The 12,983-nt window shown below is 43.3% G+C and overlaps 1 protein-coding gene across 1 annotated transcript; it reads right to left on the bottom strand.

The window, feature by feature from the left end:
- Positions 1-2,828: 2,828 nt before the first annotated feature.
- LOC138956199 (calcitonin receptor-like protein 1) lies at positions 2,829-12,071 on the bottom strand. Its single transcript, XM_070327618.1, has 3 exons — positions 11,641-12,071; positions 9,173-9,310; positions 2,829-5,012 (listed from the first exon to the last, which is right to left on the bottom strand). Exons 1-3 carry the CDS (start codon positions 11,752-11,754, stop codon positions 4,347-4,349), a joined length of 918 nt encoding a protein of 305 aa, XP_070183719.1. The 5' UTR covers positions 11,755-12,071; the 3' UTR covers positions 2,829-4,346.
- Between the last annotated feature and the right edge of the window lie 912 nt (positions 12,072-12,983).

Here is a 12,983-nt window from a genome sequence, read left to right as displayed (position 1 = left end):
AACCTGGGATCGAACTCACGCTGACAGCGGCCAACTGAATACAAATCCAGCGCGCTACCAACTGAGCTATATCCCCTTCAAAGTGTGGTGCAACAGTCGTGCCGCGTCTGCTATCCAGTTCGCGGTAGGATTAGAAAATATATATATATATACCAAACCGATGTCAAATACGAGCTGATTTGGTGAAATAAAGCACATTTCTACTTGCGAAACCCATCGAACAGCCATTAGGCTAAGCGAGAGAGTTCTCGTGATTGTTTTAATTAAAAAACTCATTCATAAAAACTAGAGACTAGGTTTCTGGTCAAAACGAATGATTAATCTGCTGTATCATTCGCTTGTCGGAAAGACAATCGGCCTACGCGCTCCTCTCTCAAATATGACCTTCTCTTGTCTACTGTCTCGGAAGATTTATTCTACTCCCAAATAGCACTTCTTTGCACCTCTTATGACTCCTTCGTCCTCTAGAATCCCGTACCCACACCAAATACGAGCTGATTTGGTGAAATAAAGCACATTTCTACTTGCAAAACCCATCGAACAGCCATTTCCGGTGCTCGATCGCGGACATTTTCAGCTTTGAAGGATATTTACGGGCAAATATCAATCGCTCCCTGACTTTTTATGCATCGAGAAACAAATTTAGTCATCGCTGAATCAGTAGCTTACTTTAAATCCCGACATAAATCAAACAATACCTAGAAAACAGACAAAACTTGCCTTCACACGTGTCATGAGCGGCATTCGGCTTCTGTTCGGCATTTGACCGGTTATCCCCCGTGCTTACTGGCTGTGACTCGGGGGTAGCTCCGTTCTGTGAGACAAGGTTGACGTCCCGACTCGAGCTCGCCCCCTTCTTTCAAGACAAGTGGCCTCAACCTGTCACCGTATTGCTGACACCTTCCACTGCCCGGGGCTTCCCACAGTCTGGTGCTTGACACTTGTGTAACCATGTTAACGTATTCTATTTAGTCAAACTGAAAACTGCCGCGATCGATAGTTTGCTACCAAAAAACAGACGCTAAAATACACCCGCAAAAAAACCCCACCAAAACAAAAACAACCCCGAAAACAAACACACAAACAAACGAACAAACAAACAAACGAACAAACAAACAAACAAACAAACACACAAGCAAAGACGTGGGGAAAATGGTAATACGACCAGTACGTATGAGAAATGATCTGACGCTTTACTTACAAGAATTTAAACACAATACAATTTCAGACCTATTGATCTCCAACCCCTAATGACCTTGAAACCAGATAAAGGCAACGTTGCGACCCTAGGGCCCTCTGTAGGCACATGTACACGAAGCAGAAAAAAGAAAAAGACAGACGATAGAACAGATGTAACGATTTGCAAACAAAACCAAATCGATATGTAACCGAGTGCCGAAACACTACGATCACCTCGGGAAGCGAAGTGCAATCAAACAGGATTGAAAATGTTAGGGCTAATTTCTTAGCCCTATAAAAACTGTTATGCAAACCCGAAGGTTTCCATGAACATGCAGACAATCGGAAACCACCAGACCCCATCACAAACAGAATTCCACAATCAACCGGTGTTGACTTAAAGGCCAACAACTCGGGGGCAGAGTCTGCTGTGAAAGGAGCGGTAGCCTCCCCTGTCACAGATATGTTATCCATCCGATCGTGTTGGTTTGTAAATCGTTATATCTATAGTTCTTTTTCTTCTATGGTCTGTCTTCTTTTTTTGGCTTTGTTTGTGTGTCTGAAGTAGACTCGTGGTTATTTGTTTATTCGTCTTCGTTCACGCATGAGTTTAGCATTGATTGGCGTTTTTATTTATCGCTCTTACGCGTAATAAACATTGTTCTTCTGCTTGAAACCAGACGTAGGTCATGTCTAGAGGTCCTCAAATTCTTCAATTGTGCGACGTTGACCAGATTTGACTTCAAAAACGTTCAAGATAAACATTTACATGACCTAAACTTGAACCCAATCAGCATTGGAGCCTTGAACATTGACGAGGGTTTTCCACAATTTAGTCATATCTACAGGTTATCTAACCTTAGGAGTTAGTGAAGTGTGAAAGCTTTTGTGTCATAAACTTTGAAGGACATGCCAATTTTCTCTCTTTTTCCCCCTTTTCTTAAAGAAATACCGCAATGACTGTGATCAATCATATTCAATCCCCAGAAGAGAAGGAAGTTGTAAAGCTCCAGCTTCCAAAATTAATTAAGTGATTCTTTTTTTTCCTTTTACAATAACATGACCCCATTGTTACCATAGATTTGAAGACGGTCAACTAGACTCACGTTAACTCTGGAGGTCAACACACCCCGGAATTGTGTAAGGTTTCACTGGTCTCGTTGATATTTACCCTCAATGATAAGTTGTTGTTTTTCTCGTCCAAGACAGGCATTTCAATATCAGGCTGGCGGCCGGCAAACTGCTCATTACTAATTGCAGATAAAAGCACGTACACACAATAACTAATAGACTGACATATATACGGAAAGAACACCAAGCGGAAAACAGGCAGGCACAGACATGAAACACACACACACACACACACACACACACACACACATAACACACACACACACATACAAACACACACACACACACACATAACACACACACACACACACACACAACACACACACACACACACACACACACACACAAACACACACACGAAACACACACACACACACATAACACACACATAACACACACACACACACATACACACACACACACACACACACACACACACACACACACCTGCTCAAAACCCATATAAGTTCACGTGCGCGCACACAGGCAAGAAACAGACACGCACCCGCTTTTCTCCATACTCTGTTCTGTATTCAACAACACTGTCTTCATTACAACAATGGAGCTGGATAGGAAATGTAACTGTGATGGGATCAAAAAGGGCATAACGCAACATTCAGTAATCTTGAGTTGTCATGGTGAACAGTGAACGTTGAACGGCATACCTTCCTCCACGTGGAAACTATCAGAAAAACCTTCACAGATTTGTCCACACGTTCACATGCGTTGAGAGCATCCCTCCACTTTGACACACACCAACATTCAACACCTCCATTGCTTTCCGTGCAGTGTGGCATTATTTTTATAACGATTTGATACCGCAAATGACTCCCTTGTCAACATTTGCTCTTCAGACGAAACTTTATTCCGGTGTCTCGAGAATAAGAACTTGGAGAATGAGGAACATAATTATGAGCTTGCGGCGATCATTGTTCTTTTGAGGATTAAAGTCTATTGTTCATGTCAATGCTTGTTATTCTCTCAGGTGCCAGGAGACTGGTTCAGAATAACGCTCACCTACTCTATTACACATGTCGAATGCATTAAGAGCGCTTCCTTCCCTTTGTTGTTTAGATTTATGCCGGTGTCGTTTTCATCGAAACTACGTTTAAGCACACGCTGGTACTACTCTGCAGTTGGTCTTCCTCTTCTTGTCGTTCGTCAGATGAGCACTCCAGTCTCTGCAATAAAGGTTGCAGTGCGCTGCGGGTCCTCTAGACTGCCGTAGACGTGTCAGGCCACTGTGGTGGGTCTGTCCAGCTGACACACAAACACCGCTACATAGCCGCACGGTTTTTTTTAAATGTTTTTTTCTTATATATTTGTTTTATAGATATGTACACATCTGTCATGCTCCGACTTGTACAACTTCAGTGTCGCCCGAAAACCAAATTCTCAGGCATTCAGGCTCAAAATCTTCTCAAAACCAGGTCAGCTTCAATCATAAGCCTTATATGACGCAATCACACAACCGCCGCGTCATTTCCTTAAGAGTCACAGTTGTCATGTCAAGACTTGTAGGATGTTAGGTTCTCCCAATTATCACACACTCACATGCGTTCATAATTCGGCATTCTCTCAAAAACAGGCCACTTTAAGTTTCAAACCTTCTCCAAAAAAATAAATGAAAACCACAGCACGGCCACTCAACCATTACTCCCAACCTCGCATTATGTGTTTAGTCAAGGCTGTCATGTGAAGACTTCCAATGTCACCCAAGCACAACACTTTCATGCGTCAACAACTTTGATTTGTCGCTGGTCAAATGCAGGCTGAATCTTTGTCAACATCCCTCAGGAATGAAATAAAAGCCTCCAAAAAGTCACTCGACCACAACGAACTAACCTCGCTCTGTATAGCCATAGCTGTTAGGATAAGACTTGTACGGTGTCAGTGGTTTACAAGAATATAACTCTCTGGATTCTCAAGATTTGTCTGTTTTAGCTGTGAGTCTTGTCAATAATTGAAATTCACGGCACAGTCGCTCAGCAATAATTCACTAACCTCGTATTGCTAGTTCAGTTAAAGCTGTCACGTTAAGGCTTGTACGATTTCAGCATCTCTCTAACGTCCTGGTCCACAAAGCAGAAACAAGTCGCGGCCACTAAACCACCGCTGGATAGCAACACTGTCAAGATGTAAGACCACGCCGTCATCGACCGGAAGTCCAGGGGGTGGTACTGCGCATGCGTGGCGGAGACGTAGACCACGTGAGCCAAGGTGAACCAGAACCAGACGCAGGAGGCCATGTGGGACTCTGTGCGCTGTTTGAGAACCTCCTCCACGTTGATGATCTCGCGCCCGTGGTAGAGATTGAAGTAGTTGAGGGCTAGGAAGCCCAGGGCGATGAGAATGAAGAGCAGCTTGGACCCCTCCAAGATGGCGATCTCAGCCTTGCTGTTGTGGCCAGGCCAGCACTTGGTGGCGTCACTCTCGTCCTTGTGGGCCATCAGACCGACCCACACCGCTGTGGGAAGGATGGGCGTGATCCAGCCAATCAGAAAGATGGTTAGAAAGTTGAACCGGTTGTTGAGCTTGGGCTTGGAGCGGCACCACTGGTTGTAGGAGATGACGGCTAGCCAACAGAGGGCGGTGAGCTCGAAGTACTTGGAGCTAGCGATCAGCGCCTCGCAGAAGGACGTGTTGCGGAACAGGCAGCGGATGTCGGGCAGCCGCTCGTTCCGCGCGAAGTACACCAGGGCCTGGACAACAAAAACAAAGATAGGAAATGAAAGCAGCACAACGACTGTGGGTGCGATCAACAAAGTGGAAAAACAAAAGAAATCCTACTCGTAAGTGAAAGTGAACACACGCTGTCTCTTATTTAAAAAAAAACTTTTCTTGTTTCTCTTTTCTTCTTCTCTTTTTATTGTTTTTTCATCCTCTCTCGCTTGTCCCGACGCTTGTTCCTTCTCCCAGTATGCTCCCACGCCGCCCCGTCCCAGCACTCACTGCAACATCCACCCCTCAACTTCGTTCCGCAGCCAAACTTGTCGAATTAATGAGTCTTCAAAGGTGTTGTGACATGTTTACTGAATTACATTTTAAAGGAAGGTACTTTTCACTTGATAGTCTAATGAATTCCAAACCTTTTTAATTAGAGTGCATCAGACAGAATGGCGGAGCGTGTCTCCAAACGACTGTTCTGGTCATTGGACTGAACTGAACTCGCCTACCTTGCTGGCCACGTCACCCGTTCATTCAATCCTTTTTATATTTAGTCAAGTTTTGACTAAATATTTTAACATCGAGGGGGAATCGAAACGAGGGTCGTGGTGTATGTGTGTGTGTATGTGTGTGTGTATGTGTGTGTGTGTGTGTGTGCGTGTAGAGCAATTCAGACCAAACTACTGGACCGATCTTTATGAAATTTGACATGAGAGTTCCTGGGATTGATATCCCCATATGTTTTTTTCATTTTTTTGATAAATGTCTTTGATGACGTCATATCCGGCTTTTCGTGAAAGTTGAGGCGGCACTGTCACGCCCTCATTTTTCAACCAAATTGGTTGAAATTTTGGTCAAGTAATCTTCGACGAAGCCCGGACTTCGGTATTGCATTTCAGCTTGGTGGCTTAAAAATTAATTAATGACTTTGGTCATTAAAAATCTGAAAATTGTAAAAAAAAATAAAAATTTATCAAACGATCCAAATTTACGTTTATCTTATTCTCCATCATTTGCTGATTCCAAAAACATATAAATATGTTACATTCGGATTAAAAACAAGCTCTGAAAATTAAATATATAAAAATTATTATCAAAATTAAATTGTCCAAATCAATTTAAAAACACTTTCATCGTATTCCTTGTCGGTTCCTGATTCCAAAAACATATAGATATGATATGTTTGGATTAAAAACACGCTCAGAAAGTTAAAACAAAGAGAGGTACAGAAAAGCGTGCTATCCTTCTTAGCGCAACTACTACCCCGCTCTTCTTGTCAATTCCACTGGCACTGCCTTTGCCACGGGCGGTGGAGTGACGATGCTACGAGTATACGGTCTTGCTGCGTTGCGTTGCGTTCAGTTTCATTCTGTGAGTTCGACAGCTACTTGACTAAATATTGTATTTTCGCCTTACGCGACTTGTTTTATTATTCCAATTCTTTAGATCTGTTTTTCAATTGAATGAGTCAATGGATCCTTGGTTACAATGAGTGACCAGCAGTCTTTCATAAAATAATGTATCCGTGAATCGGGTACCTGTTCTACATAAAGAGAGACAGACAGAGACAGAGACTGGGACAGTGACTGAGACAGATACATAGAGACACACATAAAGACAGACATAGAGACAGACAGACAGACAGACAGAGACAGAGACAGAGAGAGAGAGAGAGAGAGAGACAGGCAGAGAGAGAGAGAGAGAGAGAGAGAGAGAGAGAGAGAGAGAGAGAGAGAGAGAAAGAGAGACATACATGCAGACAGACAGACAGACAGGCAGAGAGAGAGAGAGAGAGAGAGAGAGAGAGAGAGAGAGAGAGAGAGAGAGAGAGAGAGAGAGAGAGAGAGAGAGAGAGAGAGAGAGAGAGAGAAACAGACAGACAGACAGACAGAAACAGACAGACAGAGACAGACAGAGACAGACAGACAGACAGACAGACAGAAACAAAGACAGAGAGATGTGTTTGATTACACCTTGTCAAAAGCCGGTTGTGTGACGTTCAATCTCAGAAGGACCAAGGAAACGAATGACAGATACACACGTCGTCTTCCTTCCGTGCAGTCCTTCTAAATTACAGTCATCCCCCTCCCAAACGAGCCTTCAGCACGGAACTACAGTCAGCATAACTGACAAAAAGGACTACAAAATGGCTTGATCATTTGTGGTTGCCAAAGCATTGCTCTCGGATATATTTTACGCTCAGGCCTTGAAGTAAACTAACGATTAGGACAACAACAAAAAAATAGTCTGTTTACGGTATCCCGACCGACCCTATTTTTTTGCGCGACCCTAGACTCTTTTTTTTGGCATTTGGGGAAAAAGAAAAAATAAATAAAAATGAAAAAAAGAAAAAAAAAAGAAAAAAAAAGTCTGTTTTTTGGGCAAAATAAATTAAAAATATGTTTTTTTGGAGAAAAAAAAATTGAAATAAAAAATTTCCCGACCTACCGACCCTATTTTTTTGCCTATGTTACCGTAAACAGACTTTTTTTTGGTGCCTTAGGACAAGCGCAGTGACACTTTTCGCTGGATTGACAGAGACTCTGATGGGAGACGGTTTACAATTTGAAGTGCTCCGAGGCATCTTAACGTTCAGGCTTTCACATGAGCACACGTTTTAACAAATGCACAACGACACTTTAGTTTGGATTCATCAGCTAAATCGTTGTTAAATAAAAACGCAAATGAATAGCACTCAAAAGGTCTCACATTTCAATTTGCTTCAAGGCGTCTTTCACACGCAATTAGCCATCACAAAAACAAATGATTAGAAAATGCACAATGATACTTCAGCGTGGATTCATCAGCTAAATCGTTGTTTAAATAAAAAGAGAGAGACTCAAAAGGTCTCGGACGTCATTTTGCTTCAAGGTGTCTTTCACAGACAAACACAAGATTAGAAAATGAACAATGACGCCAAAATCACGTAGCTGTATGAGAGTACAGAAATCGTAGACATCAATTTGCTGCGGGGGGTCCGCTACGTGCAAAGTAACAATCAGACGATTAGAAATGCGTAGAGGCACTTTCAGCTTGATAAATTGCCTATTATTTGCGCTTGCTAAAAACACGAAACAAACGAGAAACAAGAGAAAAAACGTTGACAAACTTTCAAGGAAAAGCAGATAACCAGGGCAATCACAATTAAGTACATCCGAATGACAGAATGATGTCAGCGTGTTTCATCAGACAATTGCCTAAAGCTTGCAATGTGAGCTGACACCAAACCACTTTGTGAAGTGATGATCTGCCACCAGAGGTAAATCGTGTGTATGCTCAGAGCGATGCCTATTTCCGCACTCTTTGATTTAAGAATTTAAAAATAAGCGTCGAATTTCTCATGTCCTAATAGATGTAATGGCTCTGTTGTCGATTGGAAAAAATATGAACATTTTATTTCTCTTGCACTGGATGTTACGAGAAACCCGCCAATTTGTTTAAAAGAGTTAATACTGACCCCAAATTGAGATGTTTCTAAGGTGCTCACGAGTTAACAACCAAAACCTTTTCACATTCTTCACAAACATATTGAAAATGTGATCACAGAGGGAGAAAATGTAAATGTATTTTGGAAGTGAACCCACACAGAGTTTGGCCTAAGTTTCAGACCAACCTGCATGACCACCTCAGTCACGACACAGACAAGTTAAGTGATGTTCACACGGCAAACTCTACCCTCGACTTTCAAGCGATTTTAGTCGGCGCCAAGTCAAATCAAAATCGCTGCCCATGTGAACAGTGCAGCAGCTAAGCTATCCGAGCTACCTCCAAATGCAGGAAGAGCAGTTTGGTTAGCTAAATATAACAAAGCGGATAGAGCTAACCAATCAGTAAGCGCACTAAGGAAAGTTGCGCAAAGTCTGCGCAAAGTCGCGGCCGAGTCAAGCAGCGCTCAACTGAGTTTTCGAGTCGATGCTTAACCTGGCTTAAATCGAACCTTAATCATCAGGGCCGTTCACATGGCAGACTTTGCACTAACTTGGCCGCGCAAATTCGGGAGCGATTTCAAACCGACAAAAAATGGGGACAAGTTGGTTGAAATTCTGCGATGTGAACGGCACTTAAAGCCTGTCCTTCATTGGGCCAAGTCGACAAAGCGAAGTAAAGTTTGCGAAGCTGGCCTCACGGAGCTTTAGCAGTGAGTTTTGGGTAAAAAGACTTCGCGAAGTCAATCAAGGGCCGCCTTCACACTTACCTGAAGAACGAGAGTGATGTGCTCCTGAAACAAAATGGCGACCAGGAAGTTCTTGATGAGTGTCACCCTCATGCACTGAAGCGTGACGAAGCAAGAGTAGATAACCATCGCTAGCAGCACGGCTGTCAGGGACGCCACCTAGTGTCAGAGTAGAACACTTTGTATTTATTTATTCAGTGATTGATTTACTTGATCATTCATCGACTCGTTCGTTGGGTGGTTCATTCAATCGTTTACTCATTCATTCTTTAATTAAATATTTCATTTATTTATTTAGACATTCATCCATTGTTCTGTATTTTGTCACATTCAATCTGTGGTGTGTTTGGGTTAAATTAATTTACTAATTTGCTTGGTCGTTCATTCATTCAGTAATCCATTTGTTTGCACGTTTTTTTTTCTCCCCATCCATGACATGAATAAGTTGTTTATATTTCCGTTTCCGTTTCGTTGGACAAATCATTTGTGTACTACTGGTAAGAGAGAGAGAGAGAGAGAGAGAGAGAGAGAGAGAGAGAGAGAGAGAGAGAGAGAGAGAGAGAGAGAGAGACAGACGGACAGACAGACAGACAGACAGAGACAGACGGACAGACAGACAAGACAGAGACAGACAGAGAGAGACAGCGAGACAGAGACAGATACGGAGAGACAAGTGGAGCATGGGTGAATGGAAAGAGATCAGTATCAAATAATGATACCATTTCGTTTAGATTAACAAATTATATTTCTGGACACTCAACGTCAGCAAAAACAAACAATAAAAAAATTCAGCTGATGTGATTTTGTTCCACACTTTCTTTCAATGCTAGTAACGAGATTGCTGAAACCCATTCAAAATGATGACATTTCTATTTCTGTTCTCGTGTGTGGTTTATATTTCTGATCCCTTGAGCTGCTTCTTTGTCTCTGTTATCCTGAGTAGGTGAATGCGCTGCGTATTCCATGGTTACCGAAGCGTTTTCCATGGAAACTGAGCCTCGTTTTCGTTATTTCCCTAGAACGGTTGCAAAGATATCACGAATTTATCTGCACACACGAGTCGTCGCCTTTCTGAACGTTATTGATTACAAACACTATTATTATTTTCTAAACTTAAGTGACGAAATGCCATTCTTCTTCTTGTCGTTCGCTGTTAGATCGTCAGTCCAGACTGCAGGGCGAAACGTGCTGTCCTCTCCAAGTCCTCTCTGGGGCCGTATAGCTTCTTTTGTAGCGCTGTCTCCTCTGGCCAGATGGTGTCCCTCAGAGCACTGTGGTATGGACAAGCCTGCAGGATGTGCTCTGCTGTCCTCTCCAAGTCCTCTCTGGGGCCGTATAGCTTCTTTTGTAGCGCTGTCTTCTCTGGCCAGATGGTGTCCCTCAGAGCACTGTGGTATGGACAAGCCTGCATGATGTGCTCTGCTGTCTGATTCTTGCCACACGGACACAAGGGGGAGGGAACTTCAGCTTTGCGGCCATATGATGGTTTAGTCTGTTATGTCCAGTGCGGAGTCTGAGTAGGACGACTTGTTCTTCACGTTGGAGCAGGTGGTAGTCATCTTTCTCCGCAAATGCCATTCAAACGATAATGTAAGCTTGCTCAACTAAGACAATAATTTCAAATGATCTTTTACACAAACAAATTACAAAATAAAACTCAACAAAATTGAGAGAAACAAAATTATATATCAAGGCGGTGAACTCTGGATGTCGAAGCCACTGTTGTTCGGTTACAGCGCATAGTGCTTTTAGTTATGCGCTATAGAAATCTCCTTAATAAACAGTCACGCGTTTAGCTCACGGCACGTCATGCAGAGACAATCTTGTAAGATCAAGTACTGCTGACAAGTTTCGGCATTTGTTCACTATATCCAAAATGGGCCGTTGAAGCTCTACAAAGCTCTACAAATACACGTGGCGGTTCATAGTCACCATGAAAGCGACAGTTAGACGTAGAATCGTGTCAAAAGTCACCCACCCAGTAGGGTTATAGGCGGGTAAGTCTCGAGCAAAATAATCGTGGATCATTTTCAGCAGCAAAATTATTATCTAACTAAGCTTTTTCGACGGGAAAGAAAACTAGACATGAAAATGTAGGCTTTCTGTTTTGTTAATTTGTTCTTGCTCATTACCAGTATTTAATGCGGGGATGAGAACTAGCTTTGTGCAAGAATATTGCTGTGCGAAGGTCTCGGCAAGAGAAAAACAGGCACCGGCAGATTTGAATTGAAAAAAGTTAGTGTATTTAATGAAACATCGTGGTCAAGGGATAACAACGTTAAGCACCTCGTCTTGGATGGCTGGTATATTTTCCCTCGGGTAGATTTTCAGGTATTACCTCGCCAGACGATCGGGACTTCCTAAAAACCGACCCTCTGGAAGATATGCCAGCAATCCAGGACAGATACACTTGTCGTATCCCTCGCTGTGTCTGCCACTCTCCCTCTCCCTTTTTTACCCCCTTTCTTCCCGCTCCCCTTCTCTCTCACCAATAGAGACATGCCCAGGATGTTGTTCGCCTTGTAGAGATCATTGATGAACTGTTCTTTTTCCTCGTCCCTGATGCCAAACGCCTCCCTCCTCTCCTTGCCTGGCGTGCTCATCTTGACTCAACCCCCTTAGTCAGCACAGCGCCCTGCACACACACACACAGAAAGATGACATAAAACAACAAAAACATATGTGACCCTCCACCACGAAATGAGTCGCATGTCACCTCGCGCGGTTCTGCGCTAGGCTCAATATAAGTCCGGGGAGTGTCTGGTAACAGTGTGAGGGTCACCTTTGTCACAGGCTTATAACTCAAACAGTTTTCGCTCTTTTCTAAAACGGTCTTCACCACTGGATAGAGCATAACAAACTCTTTAGGAAAATGTAAAAATATGAAAATCATGCAAAGGTGACATGCGACTCATTCCGTGGTGGAGGGTCACATATTCTCTATCTTCCAATCATTATGATACATTTGTTTCGCTGACTCGCCATTCAGTAGTGCATGATACAGGGTCAGTCTTCTTCTTCTTCAGCGTTCGACGCTTGTGTCCCTCATAATGTCAAGCCCGTTCATCTTATGAACTTGCAATTTTGGCGCAGGTCTTCCACAGTTTCCCAAAGTTTTGCATCGAGAGTTATCCTCTCTGGCAAGGTCAGGTCGCGCGGCGAGGCATGGAGAGGGCATGCTTGTAAAACGTGCTGGGGGGTTCGTTCATCCTCTCCACAGTCACATACAGCTGTGGCTGCAACGCCTATCCTTTTGAGGTGGGCAAGGCGAAATGATATTATGGCAGTCTGCTCTGTTCAGGGTCAGTAACAGCCTGCTCTTGACCACACCAGCTCCTCCAGACAGAAACTATGGAAAGGCAGGGAATTTAACTTGACCGAGTGAGGGACATGCTCAAAGAACAGCTGCTGTACAACATTCAAACTGCGCACCATGGCTATCAGTAAGGGGTCTGGCGTCGTCTTCTTGGTTGAGGATAGGACAAGGATAAGGATATGGATAAGATTTCATAAAGTCCTGTGAGGTTATCCCCATGCATACTTTTGGAGCACACAGTCACAGACTCACACCCAGACACACACACACAAAGAAACACCCGGACTCCTTACTCACTCACGATATTGTTGTCCTTTTAAATAATGACCATTGCTTCACAGTGTGGGTCGGTATAAAACAGACAATACGTCCCAACGACAGCCACACACACACACACACACACACACACACACACACAATCACATAGCAGCAAATACATTCTGAGGATGTTGACGTCTCCCGCTCTCTTCCTCCCTCTTTCCCTCCCTCTCTCTTTCCCTCCCTCTCTCTCTCTCT

This window comes from Littorina saxatilis, unplaced genomic scaffold (genome assembly GCF_037325665.1).
Source record: "Littorina saxatilis isolate snail1 unplaced genomic scaffold, US_GU_Lsax_2.0 scaffold_1045, whole genome shotgun sequence".
Taxonomy (NCBI): domain Eukaryota; kingdom Metazoa; phylum Mollusca; class Gastropoda; order Littorinimorpha; family Littorinidae; genus Littorina; species Littorina saxatilis.
Note: the sequence above shows the minus strand (reverse complement) of the source record. Positions and strands in the feature narration are given on the sequence as shown.

Coding starts and splice junctions, on each gene's coding strand:
- LOC138956199 (XM_070327618.1), bottom strand. CDS start 11,754: ATGAGCACGCCAGGCAAGGAGAGGAGGGAGGCGTTTGGCATCAGGGAC. Junction 9,311..11,640: donor TCCTGGGCATGTCTCTATTG/GTGAGAGAGAAG, acceptor CTCTGACACTAG/GTGGCGTCCCTGACAGCCGT. Junction 5,013..9,172: donor ACATCACTCTCGTTCTTCAG/GTAAGTGTGAAG, acceptor TTTGTTGTCCAG/GCCCTGGTGTACTTCGCGCG.